This window comes from Ostrea edulis, chromosome 2 (assembly GCF_947568905.1).
Source record: "Ostrea edulis chromosome 2, xbOstEdul1.1, whole genome shotgun sequence".
Taxonomy (NCBI): Eukaryota; Metazoa; Mollusca; class Bivalvia; order Ostreida; family Ostreidae; genus Ostrea; species Ostrea edulis.
Window position 1 is genome coordinate 34,927,855 of NC_079165.1, and position 27,800 is coordinate 34,955,654.

Below are 27,800 nucleotides of genomic sequence, written 5' to 3' on the forward strand. Positions count from 1 at the left end.
ATTGGGCTGGTGAACGGCAGATCTCGAGTTCAAATCCGACAGTCTTTAGTTTATATGAGTTTAAATAATTTTTATTTTTGAAAATCATGTTTTTATCCAAATTTGTATATTTTAGGCATATATATTTATTATATATCATCATATCTTTTATGATTAAATCCATTCGTACTGATTTGAGAAACTATTTCAGGGTGTAGTAAGCCACCTCAAGTACAAAGTTTAACGAAATTCTGTTGAACGTCTCAGAGGAGATGCGCTGGCAAGAACAGGACAGAGGGGCTCGAAATTCAAAGTTCAAAAGGGATGTAACTCCCAGAAAAAGTATTAAATCAGAATTTTCTGGAAATATATACGCACATCTACAGTCTGTCCTTATCAACTACAAAGTTTCACAAAATTCTATTGAGTAGTCTCAGAGAGAGAGAGAGAGAGAGAGAGAGAGAGAGAGAGAGAGAGAGAGAGAGAGAGAGAGAGAGAGAGATGCATGTACACTTCTGTGGTCATTGATTTCTGTATGAATTGGTATGCAGTCAGTATGTTTAGTAGTGGAGAATAATACACATGTATATCTTTCTTTACATACTTCAGTAATTTCATTTCTCATTTTCATGGAGAACATGAATTTGATCCCTATTAATTTATTTTCAAAAGAACCTATTATTGGGGGGGGGGGGGGGGGGGGGGGGGGGGGGGGAATCCAAAACACTTTCATGTCTGCATGTTATATTTAAACTTGGAAAGATCAACATGTAGTAACAGAAATTCAGTTAGGCCTAATAAAAGGAAGATCAATGGCATGTCATTATCAGATACTCTCTAATGAAACTGCCAATTAAACTACAACATACAAACTTCAAAGGCTAGACCAAATTGATTCAAAATCAAAAATGCGCTTCAAAAGTTTATCATAACTATATTCAGAATCCATACATGCACTACATAGACCTGTAATAATATTATGTTGACTTATTAATGAACTGTAACCTGGACACCACAGTACAAATTTTCAATACTGTATCTATCATTTCAGCTAATGTATTCCAAGGTTGGTTGGTTTGTTTAGAGTTTGTTAAATCAAGAATCTTTCGACCTAATGCATGGCGCTCAATTAGGCAATATATAGCAGAGAGGGTTCTTCACCGTGCCGAAGTTTACTTTGACAGAGAATATAAATATTTCTGAGGTCCTGCAATTGATGAACAGTCACTATCTTTTCTATTGTCTTAGGTCGTGTGTAAAGACCTGACCTTTCGGTCACACAGTGAGTGGGCCATCAACTGAGCTACTGCCACCAGTAATAATCTAAGGAATTATCACATATCACAGAATTTCCTAATAATCAATATGTGGCAGTGCTACCATTAGGTGAGCTCAGCTGCAGATATCGACACTCTCAAACAACTATATCATACTCCTGTTTATCTGATATTTTATACTCCTGTTTATGTGATATCTTATACTGTTTATGTGATATCTTATACTGTTTATGTGATATCTTATACTCCTGTTTATCTGATATCTTATGCTTCTGTTTATCTGATATCTTATGCTGCTGTTTACCTGATATCTTATGCTTCTGTTTATTTGATATGTTATACTTCTGTTTATCTGATATATCATGCCTTTGTTTATCTGATAGCTTATGCTTCTGTTTATATGATATCTTATGCTTCTGTTTATCTGATACCTAATACTGTTTATCTGATATTTTATGCTTCTGTTTATCTGATATCTCATATTCATGTTTATCTTATATTCCTTTTTATCTGATACCTTTTGTTTATCTGATATCTAATACTGTTTATCTGATATTTTATGCTTCTGTTTATCTGATATCTTATGCTTCTGTTTATCTGATATTTTATGCTTCTGTTTATCTGATATCTAATACTGTTTATCTGATATCTTATGCTTCTGTTTATCTGATATTTTATGCTTCTGTTTATCTGATATCTTATGCTTCTGTTTATCTGATATCTTATGCTTCTGTTTATCTGATATCTTATGCTTCTGTTTATCTGATATATTATGCTTCTGTTTATCTGATATCTCATATTCATGTTTATCTGATATCTTATGCTTCTTTTTATCTGATACCTTATATTCCTGTTTATCTTAAATTCCTGTTTATCTGATATCTTATGCTTCTTTTTATCTGATATCTTATACTATTTATCTGATATATTATGCTTCTGTTTATCTGATATCTTAAACTATTTATCTGATATCTTATACTATTTATCTGATATCTTATACTATTTATCTGATATCTTATACTACTGTTTATCCGGTATCTTATACTATTTATCTGATATCTTATACTACTGTTTATCTGATATCTTATACTGTTTATCTGATATCTTATACTATTTATCTGATATCTTATACTACTGTTTATCTGATATCTTACACTACTGTTTATCTGATATCTTATACTATTTATCTGATATCTTATACTATTTATCTGATATCTTATACTATTTATCTGATATCTTATACTTCTGTTTATCCGATATCTAATACTGTTTATCTGATATCTTATGATTCTTTTTTATTTGATAATGATAACATTTGAATTTTCATAACTTAAAGATTATGAAAGCGTTGCAGTGCAAATGGAGGCCAACCTTGTTTTCATGAGTGTCTGATGTTGTGTTGGAACAAATATAATGCACATATACACAAATCTTGTGGATGGAATTGTCCTTGTTTTGACATTTCGATTTTCAGTATTGGTATCAATATTCTTTAGATGTTTGATTGCACACAAATTAATGTATTGATTGGTTTCCAATTAATTGGGTTTTAAAAAACTATTTGGTCTTCGATTTCAAATACTAATTAAACAGTTTGTAAATTTCAAATTAATAATTTGCAAGCTAAAATTGATACTTCATAATTGCAAACTAATTCACTATTAAAAATGATTTATTCCAAATTAAAATTTTACAATTTCTGTACATTTTTTGTAATTGGAAAGAAGGAAATTCAACTGACCATGCAAATCAGGATTCAAATATGCATGGGGCCCCTTGAAATTAATTCTGGCCTCCGGGCCACCAAGTGCTAGAGTACCATTGAATTATGTGCATCTGGTTGGGTAGCTGAACCTTCGTGGTTGGTTGCATATTGTTTAACGTTGCACTCGAGAATTTTTCACTCGTATGATGACGTCACCAGTTTGATGCCCGTGAAGAGCTTTAATTGTACATACACCTGTACCTATAATTGTTTTCCACACTTGAATATAACCATACTTCTCCAATGCAGGCATTTTCATATGTCAAGTCTAAGGATTATATTACATCAAATGTAACAGAAAAGGAGAAATTAAGCACAACCATACTAGGATTGAAACTTGGGGGACCCCTGGATCTCTAAGGCAGGTGTTTTACCAAGTACCAACTATCAGCTCCAGTCACTGCCGATCAAACCGTCTGACCATGCTTAGTGTTGCAAGTTTCTTCATTGTCAAGATGACCCCCATCCTCCAATTTTTATGTAACGACATTTAGATCTAATTTCAGCAAAGTATTAACACATCAAGATGGCAGTGTCCAGACTGGGACGAAGAAAAGTTTCAAGATAGTACATCTCCTTTCATCTATTATTTTAACTAATTTTTTTTTATACACGTGTTACCAAAGCTCGCTTTAATGTGAGCGGCCCATCAGGTTGTGCACTGTCCTTGATAGAAACACTGTGTATGCAATAAATTATGAAAATGTTCACGTAGATCATTTACCAACTTAAATATCTAGTGGTAGTATATGTATATTACCAAATTAATAGTTTTATGTTCAATGTACAATTTTTAGACTTTGACTCACTAGGGAGTTCTGGTAATAATCATTGAAGTTAGACTGGTATATCATTGGAAGTGCTGGTATATCATTGGATGTTCTGGTATATCATTGAAGTTCTGGTATATCATTGAAGTTCTGGTATATCATTGAAGTTAGACTGGTATATCATTGGAAGTTCTGGTATATCATTGAAGTTCTGGTATATCATTGAAGTTAGACTGGTATATCATTGGAAGTTCTGGTATATCATTGAAGTTCTGGTATATCATTGAAGTTAGACTGGTATATCATTGAAGTTCTGGTATATCATTGGATGTTCTGGTATATCATTGAAGTTCTGGTATATCAATGAAGTTCTGGTATATCATTTGAAGTTCTGGTATATCAGACTTAACTTCAATGTAGGTCAGGAAACGAAGACACCCATAAATCATTTATTCTGATTCTACCCGAGATTTAAATATGTTATATTGATTCAAAATTTCAAGAACCCCAGAGTAACCAGTGACATTTTTCAGTATCCCCAATAAAATACCTAACACTCGTTTATTTTGCAGCACTGAACAAACCATGATTGTTTGCCCAAAGAACTCTGAATTCATGAATAATGCATGCATATATGTACTAAAAAAGAAGAAAAGGGCTGTCAGCATTGTGTTCCTAATGAAAGTGTTTTACATAGTATAGTGATCTGCCATCCCATTCTAAACATTCATCGTGAGGCACAGACAATTACATGTATAATTGTACAAGGCATTATTAGATTAGTTCATGAAAATCAATGTCTGCCACCTGCCAATTTTGAAAAATTATGCATTCCAAAAACTTAAATTTCACATAAGTTTCATGACGCCAATATAATCCTTCAATTCAATGGTAAATATAATAGTTTGAAACAATGATTAGAGCAATACTAGTATCATTCATCTCTCAAGATAAATAAAGCACACCCATCCCCCATATGATTGGAATACATGTATACTCATGCAATTAAGCTTAGAGCTTCATATTGTACTTGGAGTAGCATTTAATTGTTCTAAACTTAGAGATCTAATTCATACCAATGAATTTCAATCATAACAAGTAATACAAGTATGAGTATATTGTTTGAGCCAATCAAGCCAAGCAATATTAACCTACAGAAATAAAGCAGTTAACCACAGTTATGTCCCTTTGCCATAAATTAATTTTTTTTCAACATTGGATTTTGTCAGTTTTCAGTCTGTATACCTTCAGTAATCTTATTTTTAAATATAATACATACCTCACAAATTGTTGTGTAATGCCCCAAAATTAGTATCAAACTAAGTCAATCACTTCGGTATATAATAAGCTGTACATGCAGTACGTACTATATTAGTCACTGGTAAAAATAAGTCAAACACACAGTCATTGCAGACCTAAGCCCCACCTACAGTAAATCAGATGCAACAACACTGGTCTGTGACCCAAAAATTCCAAACTTAAATTACAATATCAGGACATTGTCTAATTAGCACCCATAACATTATTACTTAACTTTAACGTAAACAATCTTTAATATACCATCACTTCACCATCAATTTAATTCAAGTGATTCATATACAAGACAAACTTAATCTAGTTTTGTAAGAGGCCGGGTTCTAAAAGTAGGGCACGTACAGTACATAACTTACATGGAGTGATCCTCAGTAAGAATATACTTATGATGAATTCCTGCAGTAGTAAGCTCAGGTAGTTAGTAGTGTGGACAAGGGAAACACTGGCTTTTCGGATTACCCCACAAAGGGAAGTTACTCAATCTAAACTGTAAACTTGTCAATATTTTATACATGCAACATCACTATTGTCTGATTTCATGAAAAATCTACACATATCTCTTTTTATCTCCTGAAATAAACAACATGCCATATGTAACAACTTCAAGCTGTCATTATAATACATGAACATTCAGTTGAACTTTACGCACTGCCTTAATTCCTCCAGAGAATCCTATAACAATTATAGCAATGCATGCATGCTCATCATGCTCATGCTAAAAAAATATGCATCGTCTCAAGTAACAGTATGGAGTCCGGATAGCTCTCTCTTAAGATGGGAGAGGATCATACATACTGGCCGTGGTTTGCGACGATGCAAAATATGCCCATCCAATATATTCAGTAAGCAACAGTAATCAAAGAAAGGATTAACATAAAAATACACTATCAATCGGTCAAAACTGGCTAAGACAGTGGGGTTTCTTCACATTTTCTCTAATATCTAAGAGTAAAGACTATAATATGTTATTAAATATTCCACTGTTACCTGTTCGTTCTAAGATGACCTTGTCTGAAAATCTTCAATTTTATATTCAAGATGGATTGCTACACCAAAACTATATCTGATGACTCATTAGAGCATCTCATATGATATGGTACTCGAAAGAGTGATACAAGCTCTCAGTTATTTTATATGAAATTTTGTGGAAGGTCTTTTCCTCGGAATAATGAAAATGGTGTTTTGTTTGCAAATCAGATAGTTTAGAGTCCAAATTTCACTGTGATTTGATGTCTAGTAAAACATGCCAAGAAGACTCAGGTAAACAATTCTAATTTTTTTAAATGGAAAAATCGTTTAAATCTAAAAGAATAATCGAAAACGTTAATATTTTTCAAATACAGTTGAAATATTCAAGAAACATGTTAATTGGCAAAAAGATATATTAGACAAATATATTTTAAAAAGAAATTGAAATGAAATGACCAAGATTCAGAAATATAGTGATTTAAAAAAAAAAATTTAAACCAAGCCTGATTAAAATTGAATTGATTCCATGCAATCAGAATTATATAGCATATGGTAATTTAATAGATATCATTTCAATCAGAAAACTACATTCCCATTTTGTAAAATAGTTTACATATTAAATGAATTTATACAGCAAACTAATTTTTGGTGCATCAAATAAGCAGCAATTTGATTATTAATTTCTATCAATTTTGATCAGGATTGGTACTATTCATTTGTATTTGGTTCTGGACACTGGACAATGTTTCTTACAATGATTATACACTTTAATAAAGTATAACTTCAAAAACAACTTTTTGATAATCGGTAGTACTCTTTCCATCCTTCCCACAAGGCACTGGTGGATGTAGAAAAACACATAAACACTGCATTATACCATAATACAATTTAACCCATCCATGATGGTTGAATACGTGGGTAAAGTTTGATTATCCTAGCTTTATTAATACTACTGTTCTTATTCATTTTACCCATGCAAATTTGATCCTGACTTTGAAAAACATTAGGTTTCTTAATATGGAAAAAATGCACCATGCTTGCTTGTCTTTGCCTCACTGTTTTTACCTGACCCATTAGGTGCAGAGAGAGAGAGACGTGCAGATGAAAAGGTAGACACGCTGCATCACTCCACAGTATAACTGTTACAGGTGAGCATCTATGATGGGCATATAACGTCTCACACACTGCATCATGTCAAATAACATTAGAATTTAGAGTTTTAATCATCCTTATATTAAACATGTAGTGTGATTTATTACGGTACTCATATAGAGAAACTAACTTACTTTACTCAAAATAGAAACAATTAAATACTACATAAAAGATATAATATAGTTTATAACACATACACCATGGCAAAGTCCATAGATCCACACAGAAAAACAACTGAATGAGCCAGATCTTCCGATCACAAGCACTCCCAACACTTCAAGGAACAACAGTTCACAAACAGTGTATTTGTCAACACATTACATCATAATAAAATAACATCACTCCACAGGAAAAGAAAATATTCATCCCACTCAGCGCAACCCAGCACCGTCAATCAGCGTACATCTAAGTATGTATCTCGCCGATTGTCTGATTAATAACTTTTACTAACATATGCATATTCATTACATATTTATACACCTGTATATAATATCTTGATATATTGGTAGCAGGAATGTTATTGAAATCAATGGGTCTTTGGCAGAATTATCAAGAGCCCCACAATGTGTTATAAACTACAAGGATTAATTATCTTTATGGTGTAGCAACACATGAATTCATGAATCCTATACACATGCAAAAGAATGGAAAACATGCTCCCTTTATTCCTATTTACTCCAGTTCCTGGTGCAGAAAATCAATCCTCGGGATGATTAATGTCCAGGTACATGTTGATTACAATATATATATCAATAAAGTGAATTTATAACCTGTATGAAAGTCCAGTTTTATTGCAGCGTCCTTGCAGGTTTGATAAGGAATCTAAATACTGAATCATTTATTGAGTGCATGATATACAAGCAAAGGTAATTATAATTCAGATATGGAAAAGGAATACTGTAAACTTGCACACATGTGTGTTGATAAAATCATTTCAGTCCCTTCCAACCTTCTAAGAGCAACAAAAATTTAAATAATTTATAGTCTACTTAGGGGGGAAATAACACACTAGAAAAATTTAATATCCATCCTGGATGGAAAAGTGGAGGATGTGTACAATAATATTTTGAAATTGAAAACTTTCAAATTTACTTTATTTTGTCAAAAAGGGCACTTTTAATTGAAAGTAATCTATAAAAAAAAAAATTTAAATCCCTGCTGGACTCAAACTCGCGACCTACGGATCAGCAGTTGGCACGTAAACTGACAAGGCTACCCAGTGAGGAGATTAAATTTAAAAGAAATATACAAATATTGCTGATATTTCCATCCATGTTTTAAAAGGAAGTCGGCCATTATGATGATGTAGTATATCTCCTTAACCTTAAAACAAATTACCTTAATTCTAAAAATAACTTTTAAATTAGCATATATATATCAATACATGATATAATACATGATGATGTACATTAACTATAGTAGTAATTGTCAAATCAAAATACATTCAAGAAATCATCAACTGTTCCTGTAGATGTGAAATGTATTTCTAAGGGGAAATTTAGTTTCTTTAAAACATATGTTTATTAGAATCAATAGATTGAGAAAATAAATCATCCATAGAGATATCAAACAAACTTTGGTTGTCCTCATAAATCATTCATAAGACAACGTAACTGGCATATTCTATGTAATACAGAGCATTGATTTGAAAAGTACTCAGAGTTATGAAGAATCATGATGTACAGGTAAACTGGCCTTAGGGCATCAATAGATTATATAATTTTTCAATCATAATCATAGAAATTTGGAGATTTAACTTCTGGAGAAATTCCATTTATCATTCTCATAATTTATGAATGATAAGGAATGCAGAATATAATTGTGAAACTAACAGCTATATAAATTCAAAGCTATCCTTTCTCAGGAATTAATGAATTCGAAATCTGAATGTATGTAACAAACTGTTAATGTCTCTGCTTATACGAGCTCCCTAACTGACCGATTAATTATGTTTGTGACTATATTTAGATAAATAAATCTATTCACATCTTTATCTGATAATAACCTGTGTAATTTCTTTTATTTTCCAGAGTATGAACATTCTTAATTGTTACTAAGGAATGCTAATCTTGAGTCTATTATAATATATTAATTTTTTTAAAAATCAAGCAAGTATTACTATAATACTAAGGTATCATAAAGTACTTACAAATTTCAACATATGTTCAAATTGTAAACTGTGAAAAAAATCATAAATCAACTGATAATAAAAAAATCTTTCCTGTATTATAAATCATTCCATAAAAAGGATTTAGACACATATCAGAAACTTTGAGCATTCAGTTTACTGTGTCGATATTGCTGGTGTCTTCTGGATGGGACTTAACATGATAGAAATATGGCAGTGCCAGTAAAATGGATCTGGCAATGACGTACAAAGTAAAGTCTTCATGCTATGTTCATTGTATACTCAACTAAATTTATGATAGAATTTCATACTGAAGCATGTACAGGAGTAATCTACCATAAATTACAAGGTTTCAAGAATTTTTTTCAGATTCCCCTTTGAAACCAGTTATTTTCTTTCGATCTTATAATGAAAAGTATCTTGTAGCCAAGTTTGTAGGGTTACTACCCTTGACAAACACTATTTACAGACTCAGACTAATACTGTTATATACTCAGTCCTGTTTGTTCACTGCATTTCATTGTTCACCAATCATCTCTATGGTCTAAACCTTTTTCTCCAGGTTTATGTGCAGGTATGACCTAAAGGCTAAATTGGGACATACAAAAGTTTGAATATCTAACAAGATGTCTAAACCTAATTGATTAAGCCAATGTGTATCAAAATGTGGTAGCCACTAAACTGAACAAATTCCACATGAATTCTCGATCATACACTCTTTTATACAGTACTTACAAGCTAGATCTAATTAATAAATAAATTTTGGTGAAAAGAAATCCCTTGCCTTGATTCGGTATAAGATTTTTAAACAGTAACATTATCCTCAAAAGATGGATTACATAATTATCAAATACATAACACTTTAATATAACTTCTATTACCTTTTGCTTCACAGGTGCCGATTTCAAGTGTTTTCTGTTGACTGTAACCACAACTTTTACGCAAATGAAAATGAAACCAATTATCGTCGTCGTTTGGACGCTTCACGAGATTGTATTATATAAAACGCCAGAGTAACGCAGATTGAGGAAGCCATGCAAGATCCTTAGACCAACCGTTTATCACCGGTGCCTGGAATCTGTGCAATACCCCCAAAAAAGTGCTATACCCAGAAAAAAGTACACTATACCCAATACTGCGATAATATACACAGGATATCCTCTTAGATGGGTTGAGAAATGGTTATCTGGAAAAAATGGTACACTGAATTGGTACCGTTACCGTTATACAGCCAATTCATAGAAAAATCCAATACATCCGGCGCCATTTGCCGGCGCCATTGCTTGTGACGTATTATAAGGTATACCACGCCCGATCAAATTAAAGACGATGATGTAGTTTAAATGTTGGTGGGTTTTTCTAAGTTTATAAATTCAAGTATATGTATAATTTTTTATTTTTTAATGTAAGATGATGCCCCATCACCTGTCATTTTGTCACCAAAATGAATTCAATGGATTTTTAATTTTTTTTTTTTTATTAAATATCATGAATTTAACACCAGTATTTAATTATTTCAAACACTTAACACTTTTTAATCTCAAAAGCAGGCATGAGTATGTAATTTAAGTGATTAAATAATTTTTTTGCAAGACAAAATTTCTTCCTTACAAATTGTTTACACTATAAGCTATGTATATTGCTTATTTACCGGGGGGGGGGGGGGGGGGGGGGGATGCACCACAGGTTAAACAAGCAATTAATTATAACAATGAAAATAAATAACAATCATTCGGAGGTACTGATACTGGCAAAGTTAACACTTCTGCACTGCACACATCTATAATTACATTTATACATGAAATACTAATTGTAGACAGGATTTAAATTAACAACCTGATATATTAGATAAGTTAACCCAACTGTTTCAGAAACAGCTGAAAATGATATTGTTGCTTGAATACATATAAAACTGCAATCAAATCAGTATAATTATAGTTTAGTAAGTACAGTATGCAAGTATAAAAAAAATATGCACATGCAGGCTCCTTTAACGTAGTATTTGTTTTCTCTTTTTTAATTGTTTTATTAGTACATACCTATTCCATTTAGAAATTCAATGAGAATTTTTAAAAGAAATGGTTGCCATAACTGGAAATTAACATATATTTATCCATTGATATGTAAACATAGTATACAGTACTAGGTCATAAGTAAGTTCCCAAAGAAAATGTTCACTATATATTTAATACAAAACCATATATTTTTAAACAATTTTTCTGACCGCATTTCTTCATCAATTTTGATGAAATAAAAAGCACTGATCTCAGAAGTATTCACAGTAGCATATAATAATTTAAGAATAAATATATGATAATATATTGTAAAGATATGACGATTTTAACACGAATCTTAATTTGAGAGTATATACTCTTTATATAAGTATGTGTAATTTGGGGGGGGGGTGTAAGAGAAGATTTTGAAAAAAAGATAGATTTGCATTAAATATATAGAGAAAATTCTCTTTGTGAACTTACTTATGGCCAACTACTGTAGTAAGGAATACCGTTATGTACAGAAATGAAACGTACGTTACAAGCCAGAGCAGGTATTTTATATTTCATTATCAGTGATATATAAAAGGTACGCATAACAACAGATTTTTTGATGAAGTTCGATAGCATGAATGAATTGAAAAATGATAAGTTCTATTGTGTGTTTTTCAAATTGGTAAATCGCAGAGCTCAGATAAGGTGCGTATCAGCGTAAATACTCATTAAATTTTACCAAATACGCATTTAAGTTGAAAATCATGCGTATAATTACTCATTAGCGAATGTAAATACGCTTTACACTCCCAAAGTAATGCTTATTAGTCCGCGTATTTGTGATACATGTAGTATGATATAAATATGAATTATCTATTCATATGAAGTGAGGTTAGCCCAGGGATTGATCATACATGATATTTAGCGCTATGAAATACATTTGGATGACAATCACAATTTTGAAAAATTGGAAGAGTTAACTCAAAACACTATTATATATTCCTAATTGTTATACTTTCTTCCTTAAAGAGTTATTGTGCGGTCGAAAGCACAGGGGAAAAAACCCTTGTATTATCGATCGTGGACGAATGATATACAAAATTAGATCATAATCATGTGACTTGAATGTCTGACATATTCAAAAATGCATCAATGATAAATATCAAATTTCAAATGACAATGAATAGTTTTAAATTAAAGAACTACAAAGGATTTTCTCCGTAAATAGCTGGAGCGGCCTTTTAGTATAAACTTTAAGTTCAAGTTTAACGGAAGAAGTATCGTTTATCTGGTGACATCTTCTGTGCTGTGCAAAAGAACAACGATAATCAGTAAATTAAAAAAATACACTTTTGAATTCTTCTGAAAAGCAAAATACTCATTGATTAGAAAATCAGGGGGTAAATACTCTTTGTGATAAAAAATTAACTGGAGCTCTGTAAATGTGTATCTTATAAAGTCATGTCGCCGATCCATAGGTTTCATTTTTTAAAAGAGAATATAGCCTTTGATTTATCCAAATTTTAATATTGTGTTCTCTTAACGTATGGATAAGAATGAAACGTACAGTATTTCATGTTTTGAAAAAACGAGTTTTTCAATGCAATATATGCCTGGTGAAAATAGTATAATACATGAAACATGAAATACTGTACGTTTCATTCATCTTGCGTATTTGTAATCGAATATAAAAAATTATGAAATGTCCTTAACCTTTGTTTAAGCAACAATGCATTGTTCGAAACCTGCGTTACTGACTAGCATACGTTACCAAATCATACGACATTGTGTTAAAAATTTGTCTAACTTTGCACAAAGTATATGACCGCGTGGTTTTGAAGTAATTTATGTTTAAGATTCTAATGAAATCAGAAACAATGCAGAAATTAGTAATTGGATACAAGTTTGACGAGATCACTGATTTTGAAATCTGGTGATGTAAACAAATTTAACATGGATATGCCAATTTTTAGACGATATTGTTCCCATTTCTGAAATTGTAGATGATGATTCTGACTACATATAATTACGACATTATGGGGGGATGCACCTTATATATTGTAACGTAAATTTCTTATATCATAAACTACTCAATTGTATTGAAGATCGAACTTTACATTCCGTCAATCATGATACATTATTTCCACTGTCAGAGAATGATAGTGTCAAATATTCCAAACATTAATATATATTGTTTGTAACATACACGTACGTCTGTTAGCAATGCTAGATTGAAGGAACGTGAAATGTTGTATGAAATATCAGTTGTAAATGATGGTTTTCCTATTAGATATGATGTTTCAATGTGGTCCTATCAAATCCTTTACAAATACGATTTATAGCTTGAGAATTGTGAATAAAGACGATAGAGCATTTATATAAAAAATTATCCACCATTTTTTCTGCTTGTCAAGATGTTTTGAGAAGCCAATAAACTTTCAATTTGTGATTCCGACCCCCTTTCCTTTGAAAAACGATGATACCCTCTGGTCAACGGATATTTATTGTTAAGGCAATACTAGTTATACTTGATGATTATGATAGCCCCATATAGACAATTTCATCTCTATTCATATTTGCAGAAAATGTCACTCAACAGAGCGGAAAGTCGACACATACACACACACACATATATACCAAAATTAAGTATGGAAAATGAGTTTTGCAAACGTGAAATGTACGTTATGTGTGCGTTATCTGTTTTGGAACCCCATGAGTGCAGACACTTAAGGTTTCTAGAATGTGTATGATTTCCTTTATGTCTGAGTTTATAATGTTTGACAACAATATCTTAACACGGTTTCCATTGATGTTTTCAATATTCTGGCAGCATAGTTTCGTATCAGACATTATACGTATTGATAGAGACACTAATGCAATATCACCTTTCAAAAATGAATACATGATCTCAGCGAAGCGTACATTGTGTTAATTTACTTGGTATTGAGGTGCTTATGTTTGACATTGTGTAAAAAATGAAACGCATTATAATTACATGCATATAATTATATTTGTCTTGTCTTTTCTGCAAACATTTAGCAATATGAATAAGTATAGAAGGACAGTTTTGGAATTCTTTAATTGTTTTTTCAGAATAAAGATTTGTGTACATTAACTGAGAATTTATCTATCTATCTATATATATATATATATATATAAAAATATATATATATATATATATATATATATATCAGCATAAAAAGAATTCTGAGTTTTAGCTAAACACTATGTATTATATATATATATATATACATGTATATATATATATATATATATATATATATATATATATAATTCTGCTTTATCCAACGATGAGAATTTCATGCCATTTCATGAAGGCCATAATGCTGATCCCTTTATTTGTGTATGTATCAGTCATTAAAACCTTTTTTTCTTTAAGCATGAGATGGTTGAACTGTAAGATGCGAATTGTAAGTGACTGCTCAAAGAAAAAATATATGCATCAAAGTATAAAATTCCGCTAAAAATCTGTATAATGTTATTTAGATTACGGACAGAAAGTCACAAAATCCGTAGGACAAAAAGTCACAGGACAAAGTCACAATGATGATTTTTGATTAGATAGGACAGATAGGATAAAAAGTCACAATGGTGACTTTTGATTAGATAGGACAGATAGGATAAAAAGTCACAATGATGACTTTTGATTAGATAGGATAAATAGTCACGGGACAAAACCTCACTGGACTAAAAGTCACAAAAATGCTCACTAAAGCTGTTGTTCAGACACCAGACAACAAGAAACAAGCCAGCTTTGTGATATCACAGTTGTTTTCAATGAATTATATAGTTAAATTTAATGCTGAGAAGTGATTGATTTCATTTATCATATTTTTAATCTCAATAAAGGTAATTAATTATTGAAAGTAAATGATACAACTTGACTCTTTGAAGACACCCTATTGTGTATACACAGCTACCAACACATGACCCCCATATCCTGTTACTGTAGCCTGTTTAACACCCCTTTGTGTATACACAACTACTGACAGAAGACCCTGTTTATTGAAACCCTATATAAACCTCCAATGACACCTCAGGCATTTGGTATTTTGCTATTTGTATACATGAAATATGTATGATTTGATGAGAAATATAAATTTCTTTGTGCTATATGGAATATAGTCAAATGTATATTAATGAGGGGGAAAAAAAAGAAGAAATAATGATACATAAATAAGTCAGTGATTTCAATGCATTGCTCTATAATAAAATGGTTTTTTAATAAGCAAACAATTTACCACTTTGTAACCACCATCATATTTATACAAATCAGGACATTAGCCATAAGAAAAATATGAATTTTTGAATCATTCATAGTTTCCATATGTTTCCAGCTCTAGCCACGTGAAGGCCTCCTTTCTGTAGAGCCATAGTTTCTGTTTTTGAAATGAAAAATTTATAGCCAAAGGACCAAAACCATGAAGAGTAGAACATACAAAAAAATTATATCAAAAATAAATAAATTTTGTGATACTAACATTAACCAATTTCAGTTGTTGATAATTTGTTTTTCTACTGTGTGAAATAAAATTAGTGAAGCGTAATAACCAAAACCATAAAGAATGTAGTGGACAACAATGTAAATTACACAAAAAATCTATGGTATTTCATTAACATAATACAATTTTTCTGTTTGTAAAAAAGAAAGTATTAAAGTCAAAGGACCAAAGCCATAAAAATGCACTAGATAAAAAAATGTAAATACTATATTTGTACAATAACATTATCATAGAATTACAAACATTTAATGAAACAACTGAATTTCTTCCTAACCTACACAAGATCAAGCTGTATTCACTGGACACACCCGTCTGTCGGGGGAGGAATAAGCCTGAAAGTAACCCTACTCTAAGTTCTAACCTACATAATATCAAGCTGTATTCACTGGACACACCCGTCTGGCGGGGGAGGAATAAGCCTGAAAGTAACCCTACTCTAAGTTCTAACCTACATAATATCAAGCTGTATTCACTGGACACACCCGTCTGGCGGGGGAGGAATAAGCCTGAAAGTAACCCTACTCTAAGTTCTAACCTACATATTCATTTTTTTAAATTATAATGTAGTAAATTTTGAGAACTTAGAGCAGGGTTACTTTCAGGCTTATTCCTACCCTGCCAGACGGGTGTGTCCACTGAATACAGCTTGATCTTGTGTAGGTTAGAACTTTGAGTAGGGTTACTTTCAGGCTTATTACTCACCCATTCCATTTGCATTTTGTTAATTTTAATGTTCATATGTTCTGGCCTTTAGCTGCATAACTTTTTTTATGCTAATATAATGTTACAAATGTTTTGTTTTTTTTCAATTATGAATCTCATATGGTCTTTTAAAATTCTCTAAATATTTATTTTTTTGTTTTGTTGTAATGGTTTTTGTTGGCATCCTCTTTTTCCCAAACAAGGATATCGTAATGAAATATATAATCTTAATGATTTTTATATGAAACGGATTGTTTTATTTTTAAAAAAAATTATAATTATGTAATATTGAAATATTTTTTATAGTATTAAGTGTTTATATTCCTATCTCTTTTCATCTATTTTGGTGACAAAATGACAGGTGATGGGGCATCAACTTATATTAAAAAATAAAAAAAATATACATATATTTGAATTTATAAACTTAGAAAAACCCACCAACATTTAAACTACATCATCGTCTTTAATTTGATCGGGCGTGGTATACCTTATAATACGTCACAAGCAATGGCGCCGGCAAATAGCGCCGGATGTATTGGATTTTTCTATGAATTGGCTGTATAACGGTAACGGTACCAATTCAGTGTACCATTTTTTTCAGATAACCATTTCTCAACCCATCTAAGAGGATATTCTGTGTATATTATCGCAGTATTGGGTATAGTGTACTTTTTTCTGGGTATAGCACTTTTTTGGGGGTATTGCACAGATTCCAGTAACCCGTTTATCACCGGTTATGGCAAAAATGAGAGATCTCAGAGAGGAAATAAGGGTAAATATGAAAAAGGAGGGCTCATTTCACGTCAGTTTTCATCACTGCGAGGTTGGTCAATTGTGTGGATCTCGTAATATCATACCAAGAGCCAGAGGTACGATAGACTCTATCATAGAGCTCTCTGAAAGATGAATCCTTGCGATGGGTGTATACATGATCAATGATTAGATTTTTAAGTGGTTAATTACTGTCTTGAGATATAATTGATATCTGGGCGAGGAAAAGAAAATGTGATAGAAAGCGAGGGTTGCTGAGCCCCATTCACGTTTTTGACTCTTACCCAATAAGGCCAATATCACTTACATGTATTTCTGTTCAAGTACAGGAACCGGTAATTTTGTCTGTAATAATAATAATAAAAGTTTACATCATACCACACCCTAATAAAAAAAAACCCATCAGGAGTAAAACGAATTTTTACTCAAAAACTTTTATTCAAAATAGTTCTAAAATTCTGCTTTATCGTCACCCACCCCAAAGTTCTTCTGATCCAGTAGTTTCAATGTAAATTATATACACAATGTCAATAGCTATTATGTGTATGTCTACAATTAAAAACCCAGCAACAGGTAATTATATGTATGTCGACTATAATAGTACATGAAAATACCTGTGTTAAAGTGACGTCATCTTCTGTGAATCACAATTATCGAGGCTTTGTAAACAATGAATAAGCCATTAGGACTGAAACAATATGCCTTCTATATGATACATATTGCAATATTTATGCCACGATTCAATATTTTCAATACGATACATTTTATAGAAGAAACCAACTATAAATTCGAAGGAATAGTTTAGTTACAAAGATTCACCGTCACAATTTTAAAAGCAAACTGTTTTTAGCTCACCTGTCCGTCTGTCTGTCCGTCCGTCTGTAAACTTTTCACATTTTCAACTTCTTCTCAACAACCACTGGGCCAATTTCAACCAAAGTTGGCACAAAACATCCTTAGGTAAAGGGAATTCTAAATTGTTAAAATAAAGGGCCAGGCCACCTTCCAAGGGGAGATAATCAAGAAAAGGTAAAAATAGGGTAGGGTCATTAAAAATCTTCTTCTCAAGAACCACTGGGCCAGAAAAGATGAAATTTATAGATAAGCTTTATTAGGTAGTGCAGATTCTAAATTGTTAAAATCATGGCCCCCGGGGGTCGGATGGGGCCACAATAGGGGATCAAAGTTTTACATACAAATATATAGGGAAAATCTTTAAAAATCTTCTTCTCAAGAACCACTGAGCCAGAAAAGCTGAGATTTATATGAAAGCTTCCTGATATAGTGCAGATTATAAATTGTTAAGATCATGGCTCCCGGGGGTCGGATGGGGCCACAATAGGGGGTCAAAGTTTTACATACAAATATATAGGAAAAATCTTTAAAAATCTTCTTCCCAGAACCACTAAGCCAGAAAAGCTGAGATTTATATGAAAGCTTTCTGATATAGTGCAGATTCAGGTTTGTTAAAATCATGGCCCCCTGGGGTAGGATGGGGCCACAATAGGGGATCAAAGTTTTACATACAAATATATAGGGAAAATCTTTAAAAATCTTCTTCTCAAGAACCATTGGGCCAAAGAAGTTCACATTTACATGAAAGCTTTCTGACATAGTGTAGATTCAAGTTTGCAAAAACCATGGCCTCCAGGGGTAGGTTTGGGGCCATAATAGGGACTACGGTTTTACATGCAAATAGATATGGAAAATCTTCTGATATGGACCAAGGTGACTCAGGTGAGCGATGTGGCCCATGGGCCTCTTGTTAAACTGCCAAATGGTAAGATGCATGTTGGCTCTGTAGTTTAAACTGTTCATTGCTGTTTTTGTCAGACTAGAGGTTAACAACAGTCTGACCATTATAGGACGCCATTTTGTCCCTCGTGCATGTAAAAATAATAAGTTCAGGTCAAGTCCAATGTATTTTATCAAACCCAATTTTAAAAAACATATCGAACCGAAGATCGAAGCAATGAATCGAACATTGAATTGAGCGTTTATATTGAACAGTATCAATATTTCGGTGAATTGTTTCAGCCCTAATAAGCATTGAGAGGGCAAGTAATCGCAAAGCCTTGACATGATGAGGTTGAGAAGATATGAGTAATGAACCAACATTTTATTAAAAAAATATTTAAAAACAGAATGAAATAGAAGTTTGTTATGTTTTTAAAACTGTCCTTTTAAATATACAAAGATATATATGTGTAGTAAATGCATTAATCAACTGTTGCAGTATAATATGCTTATAGTGAGGTGCTGGGACGAACAATTTTGATTCATTACAAACATAATTCTTTATATCCTATAAGTTTAAAATATGTTTTAAAACTATAGGGAATGAAAATCACTCTACTGTAAGTGTGAATTCATTATATAAACGTGTTTGCCGTAACAGTATGGAAAAACAAACTTCGACCTCGACAGGACAGCCAAGCCTAGCTCACCCTTGCTAAAGGATTAATTTGGCCTGGATAATCAAAATGGATGATGATGATGAGTGTTTTACTTTAATTGAAGATATGCATGATTCACTTAATGAATTCATATTCAACTTCGGTACATGTATCTGATTCCTCAGATATTGCAGTTTTTCTCTAGTCCTATCAAAGTAAGAGATAAAAATGTTAGACTGTGTAACTGATGTATTATATGTTTGAGTTTTTAGGAAAGACAAACTCCCAAAATCAAAATGTGTGAAATGAATTGACATCTGTGTTCTTGATATATCTCTAGGAAGTTCAGAGAGACAGGGAGTTTAATCTCAGATGCAAGATATCATCATCACAGTATCAGATACTGGAGTGTGTTCGGGCGAAAAATGTGGACAGGCTAAAGTCGATCATTAACAGGGGAGAAAGTCCAAACTTCAGGACTGATTCTGGAGACACACCACTGCATATCGTGGCTTCTATGGGGTGCAGTAAAGGTAATTAAAAACAAATTTCAAGAAAGACAAGTTGTAAGTGGATCCTTCATTATACACTGTCATCTTTAGAAATACTAGACTATAACTGAAATTATATAAACTGGACTGGTTATGCTGAACTTAGTTTGAACATTGAAATAGAACATCATGTATCACAGTTGGAAATCATGTTTTTCATTTAGAAAATCATTGCTATCAGAGTTAATATTTTAAATGGAGAGATTAGACTATAGATATGCTGAATTTCTCTCAATGCAGTTGTAGAGAGTTGTTTTGAGATGCATAAACAAGAGGCCCATGGGCACCTGATCAATCTTCACAAGCCAAATGTCCGATTCGCTTACTCTCATCTCCCCCTTGACGGATTTAGTCGCATTTCTAAGCCTTCAAAATATCACGCTTTGACTTTCCAAGGCATCCAATCAAATCGCGTCATACATACAGTTTGGTTTGAGTAATGGTGGCCCCCATGTCTAGCTCATGTTATCACCTTTCCCATGGTATTTTGTCTAAAAATCAAAGACAGACGATTTTCGGAGAAAGTTTTGGGGTTGACGATCAACTTCAAGAGATAATCAATCATGTACCTCACCCAAATAATGATGAAGGACGGTATGTACTGGAATAAACTGAACAAACTTAGCAAAATTGAGTACAATATATATCAAAATGAAAGTAGAAATGTTGAAATCTGAAAGGCATGTTTTGATACGTGATTTATTCCTGAAACATAAAAGTGACATGGGTATACAGCAAGTGTGCACACATAAATAAAAAAATGATTTTATTGTTTTCATCTGTCAACTCCATTTGGTAAACATACACATGTAACAGAAATTATAATGCGTTGTCTGATTGGTTAGATTTTGTTTTCATCAAGACCGATAACTCACTCGATCTTTTAGATGGCATTTCAGTTGCAACTAAATCTCCCAAGGGGGAGATAAGAGTAAGCGAATCGGACACTTGGCTTGTGAAGATGCTGATTAATCTGGTCCTGCAATTCTTCTTCAGAAGATTTTTTTAAAAAAATTTTACTCTCTTTATTTCCATGAAAAATTTTGAACTGTTATTGTGAGTCTTATGGGTACCCTGTGTATTCCCCTATATTCATGCAAAATTTTATCACTGATTCTAACCCAACCCTAATCTCGTGGTCCATATATGTTTTAATAAATGAAAAAAGAGTTTCAAATTTTCCCCCATACATTCTCACAAAAAACTCTGAATCCGTAACGCCCCTAGGGCAATGGTTTGAAGAAACTTGAATCTGCTCTCTGGGGGTGTTTGCATATTGATATGACTAATCCTGGCCATGCAGACTATTTTTTTTAAATCAGCTACTCTTGAGGAGATTTTAAAAGGTTTTTTTCCCCAATGTAACTCCTTAATATTAATGATTAATCATGGCCATATTGCTCTTGAGAAAAAGAGTATTTTAACATTTTACTCTACATATTCCAATATAAAACTTTGATCCTGTATTGTGGCCCCACCCTACCCCTGGCATAGGCATTTCTATTGCTTGGATGCATATTTACTATTAAAGAGTAAAGGTATAGAGCTCTAAATTAAGGTACACCCAAGTTAGCCGATGTAAAAAACAATAAACCAAATGGTATAAAAAAAATTCTGTTTTCTAATATATTCATACATAATCAATCTACATTACTACCAAAGTTCATCCCGAAATTCTGTATACTTTTGAAGATATGCAGAAATGAATTCGGGAAAATGTCTACATATTTTTGGTCGACTTTTAGCTGGACCCTGGCACTATACAACTAAACAGAATGTTTGAGCATTGCAACAAGCTATTACATAGAATGTGCAGCATTAGATATCATTTGTAAGTTGAATTTTTTACCCTAATTCATAAGATGAAGTCTGTAATAGCTCCAAGTAACTGAAAATTGTAAAACTGTCTGCACTTATCTCAGCCATTTTGCAAGAAATGAACAAACTTTGAATCCCTTTACCTAAGGATGCATTGTGTCAAGTTTGGATCACATTGGCCCCGTGGTTCTCAAGTTGAAAATAAAATTGTGAAAGGTTTACAGACAGACAAACAGATCACAAACAACAGGTGATAAGAAAATCTCACATTAACACTGGATTGTTTAGCTTCCATGGAGATTTTGCGGACACTAGTGTACATGGATATGCCTCTGGATGTCTCTGACAGATTTGGACAGACTCCTCTCCACATTGCATCAGAGAGAAGCTTAGAAATGCTCACAGTATTGTTAGAAGCAGGAGCATCAGTGAATCTTGAAGACAATGCAGGTAAACATTTTTTGACTTGCCAAGATGAATGTCCAGAAAGCTGTTGTCATGACCCTGGTGTTGACATCACACTTTTAGGGGAAAATTCAACCTTAGCTATGTCTTTTATCACGAGAGGGATAAAACTTTGATATTTGTTATTTACAGTCCTCGTGACCAGGCCTTTCTTTTATTCTAATGACCTTGGACTTATAAGTTTTATATTTGGTGAAAGGTGAAGATTACCAACAGTGATCAATCTACTTTTCAAAAACTTTGACCTTGGCTCTATCTTTTGAACAGAGGGGGATAGGATAAGTAGAGTCACAACTACGGCTTCGGACAACTGTTGTTAAAACAAAAATAGAAATCAATTAATTACAGTTTAATGCTTATTAGGAAATAAAATCATGAATGTGTTTAAATATCATTTTCAGGAAGAACACCTTTGATGCATGCTTGTTCCAGTTCCTGTGAGGAGGTCCTCTCCATCGTCCACTGTTTGTTAGACAGAGGTGCCAATATCTTTCTGCAGGACCAGGATGGACATACAGGTTTTACATTAGTAACACAAAAACAAGAATTTATCTCACCGAGTTAGATACCTTGTTAACAACTGCTGATTCGGGTATTATAATTTGAAGATCTTTTTTATATATATTACCCAGAATACATCAGCATATTCTATATGGTATGTAAATGATGTAATAAAGCACTGTGTTGAATTTGTGTGTAATACTTTCAAATTTGAAGAAAGATTTAACATCCTAAATACATATAGTAGATAATCAGTTTTGTTATATCAAAATTGTTAATTTACAATTTTAGCTTTGCATTGCCTGTGTTTATCAAGACAGAACATGGCAGCCAGAACAGAAATAGCCTACAAATTGCTGTACGCTGGTTTGTCAGCCACAGTCCCTGATAAATTAGGTAAGAGTATATATAAGGAATATTTACATTCACTGAATCTTTTCTCTTATATTTCTTTTGAAATTGACATTGCTTTCATCATACAATGATGCAAACTAGTTCAATCCAGTTTTCTAGTACCACCTGTCTGCATAATCATTACCAAATATGGAGCGTCATCAAGGTCAAAGAGTACAATGGCTGTTCCATTTAGCGTAACAAATGGGTCAACCATATATATATTTATTTATTCACCAAGCAAGGGTTCTCAGGGGGCATATACAATTTTAACAATTAAACATTATAACTACATGATACAATATACACACGTGTGCCATATACACATGTTACGGGTTTCTACATTGACATAGGTATTGAATTCTCATCACAACACTGATTGAAAATGTGCTGTACAACAAGTGCACTATATGGGAAGTAAAGTACAACAATATTATAAAATGTTGTTACAAACAGAGGGTACCAAGGGACAGTGCCTGAGCCAAGTCAATCAGACTGGCAGTCCTGTACCCTAAGTGTTCAAGACAGTTTATTTATAGTATACACAATTAAAAATAAATACATGATATCCTATGTACACATGCATACCATATATATACACATGTTAAATATTCAAGACAGCTTACTTATAGTATAGTATACAATTCTAACAATTACATATAATTGCATGATACAAATTGTACACATGTATACCATATACATATGTTATGGGTTTCTACGCTGACATTGGTCTTGAATTATCATAATACTGATTGAAAATGTGCTGTACAAGTATGCTATATGGGTAGTAAAGTAGATCAATATTTTAAAATGTTGTCACAAACACATTTTAGAACTTCATTCTAGTTTATATTTTTTAAAAATACATATAAATATAAGTAATAAAATGTTTTTCTTTGTTGTTTCATCAGGTGATGAAGGTAGCAATCATTGCAGAAAAAATTTGCTTACGCAGGTTAATCATTTTTTTCTGCAATGCTTGCTACCTTCATCACTCGATAAAACAACAAAGAAAGCATTTTATTGTTTAAATGAATATCATAGCAAAATATGTTATTACGACATAACTTGGTGCAGATTATAGCAATGAAATGCTGATAAAAATCTTAGTGATTTAGAAAGAATAAATTATAGGCATTATCACCCACCTTTCTCACATAATTATTTCATTGTTCAATTTACACACGGACAGTGAAGGATGTCTGGTCAGGCATGTACTTTATGTTACCCAGCTAAAAATAAACATGAAATACCTTATTTTGGCTGAAATATATAGCAGAGGTGAAATTACATAATTTTCTTGCCATCATTACTAATTCGTATTGTCGTGATAAGAATTAATTTTTGTCGTTTTGAAACAAAGTGATATTCCTAAGTTTTATATAATAATTATAATTCTTAGGTTACCATAGGTGAACTATTGCTATTAATCTACGTCCATTTTCCATTAACAACTGAACATTTTAACTTCTTCCTGATGACTACTATTCCAATTCTTTTCAAAATTAGTATGAAGCATCTTTGGGACAAGGGGGGCATAAATTGTAAATTTCAGAAACTTCTGCACCCACGGGGCCTTAGGATGAGGCAAAAATTGACTAATCTTCAAAAATCTTCTCTGCAACGACAAATTTTTAAGAACATTAAATGCATATAGTCATGTAGAGCAGGATGACCTCTACCAAAATTGTAAATTTCATGATCCCTGGGGTAGAGGTTCTAACTTCAGGGCAGGGCCAAACTTGGTGTATAGTGTTTATGTGTAAAACATTTGAATAGCATCCCCTTTAATGCTATTGATACTAAATTGAAACTAAATGGATATATAGAAGAAACAGGTAGCTCTCTACCTAAATTGTGAATTTCATGATCCACGGGGTAGGGGCTTTGGTTACAGGGTGCAACCAAAATTATTGTAATTATTATTGTCTTTATCATTTGAAAGTCTTGTTTAATTTTGCATGTTTAGGTTAAGCAGAAAGGGATGTAGAAAAATTGTGAATTTCACAACTATAATTCTGCTTCAAAATTAGTCATGTAGTGTTGATACAACTAACATACATTGTATATTTCATTATGTAAAGTCTTTCATCAGTATGGGCACTTTTGGGGGCATTTGCGGTCGAAGAACACATTTTAATTTTTTTTTTATTGCTGCTGAATATTAGAATTTAGCTAAGATTTGTAGAACAGGAAAATTATTATAGATTTATTAGTCCTTGGAGTGAATGACATTTTTACCTTATACTCAAGTGACCGATAAGGCTCTGTGGGCCTTTTTAGCTCACCTGAGCCTCAAGTGAGCTTTTCTGATCAAAACTGTCCGTTGCCTGTCATCAGCATCGTTGTAAACTTTTCACATTTTCATCTTCTTCTCCAGAACCACTGGGTTAATTTCAACCAAACTTGGTACAAAGCATCCTTGGGTGAAGGGCCATGCCCCCTTCAAAGGGGAGATAATCACAAAAATGCAAAATTAGGGTAGGGTCATGTAAAAATCTTCTTAAGAACCACTGGGCCAGAGGCGCTGACATTTACATGAAAGCTTCCTGACATAGTACGAATTCAAATTTGTTCAAATCATGGCCCCCAGGGGATCAAAGTTTTACATACAAATATATAGGGAAAATCTTTAAAAATCTTCTTTCAAGAACCACTGAGCCAAAAGAGCTGAGATTTACATGAAAGCTTTCTGACAAAGTGCGGATTCAAGTTTGTTCAAATCATGGCCCCCAGGGGTAGGATGGGGCCACAATAGGGAACAAAGTTTTACATAGAAATATATAGGGAAAATCTTCTTCTCAAGAACCACTGAACCAGAAGAGCTAAGATTTACATGAAAGCCTGCTGACATGGTGCAAATTCAAGTTTGTTCAAATCATGGCCCCCGGGGGTAGGTTGGGGTCACAATAGGGGATCAAAGTTTTACATGGGATTAGATAGAGAAAATCTTTAAAAATCCTCTTTTCAAGAACCAATGAGCCAGAAGAGCTAACATTTACTTGAAAGCTTCCTGACATAATGCAGATTCAAGTTTGTTCAAATCATGGCCCTTCCAGGGTAGGTTGGGGCCACAATAGGGAACAAAGTTTTACATACAAATATATAGGGAAAATCTTTAAAAATCAACCAAATTAACCATTGTGCCTTCTTTCATGCAATTCCATAAAAGCATTTTATATTGAATTTCAAATACTTATAAACATTCTTTTGTTATCTTCATTGTTATGACAATGGTATGAATTTCAAGTGATTTAATGATAGTATTCTTGAGTTATCCTATGGCCAAAGCTTTAATACTCGTATTTTGAAAATTCAAGTACATCACTATTCAGAGTGAAAGATAAGGAAAATCTTCATAAAAAGTAATGTTGGTAGCTGTGTGAAATTTCGTTCCTGTCCAAAGCATATAGTTAGAATGTGGCACTCGCAACTATGCATATTCTTAATAAATTGTACAAATCTCATTTTGTTGTGTATTATAATGTTTCATAAATTCATTTTTCTACAGGGAAGATGGCACTATGTCATGAGTTATCATCAGCCCTGAAACCAAGATTCAAGAACCCCAAAGCCCAAAAAACAACGTTACTTATCAGGACTCTAGTCAAAGCAGGCTCAAACTTCAACCCCCGGAGCAACCAGCATAGAGGATTTATAAAACACATGTTGAATCTCTACTGTGACTCTTATCACCTTCATATTCTGAATGAATTTGAACCAGTTCTCTCCCTTACCTCAGTACAAAAACTTCTAACTTTAGTCCCAAAAGATGACGAAAACTATCAACAACTAGTCATGTCCCTTAGGAGAATCTTGCATAAAATGCAGACTCTGAAAGTCATATGTAGAAATGCGGTAAGGACAGAGCTGAAAGGGAAGGTGTTGATCAAGGTGGATTGTCTGCCCTTGCCCAGGACTTTAAAGCAATACGTGCTATTGGATGATGAATGAAATAGTACAGGATTGTGGAGTAGTTGTGGTATTCTGGTTTTATTTTATAACGAAATAAATTGATAAAATTGATTTTACTGTTTTTTACAAATTCTCAGTCAAAAGTTCGTACAAGCATGAATCGAAAACTGTTTGCATGAATTGAAAAGAGCACGAGAGATTAACTGCTTTAATTAGGCATTGTACATGTATGTGATTACTATTCAGGACCGTAAATTAACCTTCAATTTGGAGGAGGCAGGAAATTAAACGGGGGCCTGGGCGGCCCCCAGACGCTGAGCACATTTTGTGCACACTGAACACATTTCGTGCAAAATCCTTGATTCTAGGGCCTTCTAAGATGTTACTTGACTAACTCATTCTAAAAGAAAGATTTGGAATACT

At 32.8% G+C, this 27,800-nt stretch overlaps 2 protein-coding genes across 11 annotated transcripts in view; one reads left to right on the forward strand and one right to left on the reverse strand.

The window, feature by feature from the left end:
- LOC125678856 (uncharacterized) overlaps positions 1-10,336 on the reverse strand; it is a 44,520-nt gene extending 34,184 nt beyond the window's left edge. For 2 of the 10 annotated variants that reach the window (XM_048917591.2, XM_048917585.2), the window contains exon 1: positions 1-262. This exon is cut by the window's left edge and continues 893 nt beyond it. The gene's annotated coding sequence lies outside the window, so the exon portion shown is untranslated. Of the gene's footprint in view, positions 263-5,070; positions 5,173-7,139; positions 7,259-7,423; positions 7,551-10,235 lie in introns of those variants that run through there. The other 8 variants (XM_056153866.1, XM_056153867.1, XM_048917582.2 and 5 more) reach the window with 8 other exon arrangements.
- On the forward strand, positions 10,322-27,489 carry LOC125678855 (ankyrin-3-like). Its single transcript, XM_048917580.2, has 7 exons — positions 10,322-10,408; positions 17,288-17,339; positions 20,075-20,267; positions 22,392-22,553; positions 22,970-23,086; positions 23,361-23,465; positions 26,974-27,489. The coding sequence occupies exons 2-7, from the start codon at positions 17,304-17,306 to the stop codon at positions 27,414-27,416; spliced, it is 1,056 nt and encodes a 351-aa protein (XP_048773537.1). The 5' UTR covers positions 10,322-10,408; positions 17,288-17,303; the 3' UTR covers positions 27,417-27,489.
- Positions 27,490-27,800: the final 311 nt, after the last annotated feature.

What these genes read in the sequence shown, in the direction of transcription:
- LOC125678855 (XM_048917580.2), top strand. Translation starts at nt 17,304, where the DNA reads ATGGCAAAAATGAGAGATCTCAGAGAGGAAATAAGG. An exon ending in TTCTATGGGGTGCAGTAAAG is followed by an intron (nt 20,268 to 22,391) that starts GTAATTAAAAAC and finishes TGGATTGTTTAG; the next exon opens with CTTCCATGGAGATTTTGCGG. An exon ending in CACAGTCCCTGATAAATTAG is followed by an intron (nt 23,466 to 26,973) that starts GTAAGAGTATAT and finishes ATTTTTCTACAG; the next exon opens with GGAAGATGGCACTATGTCAT.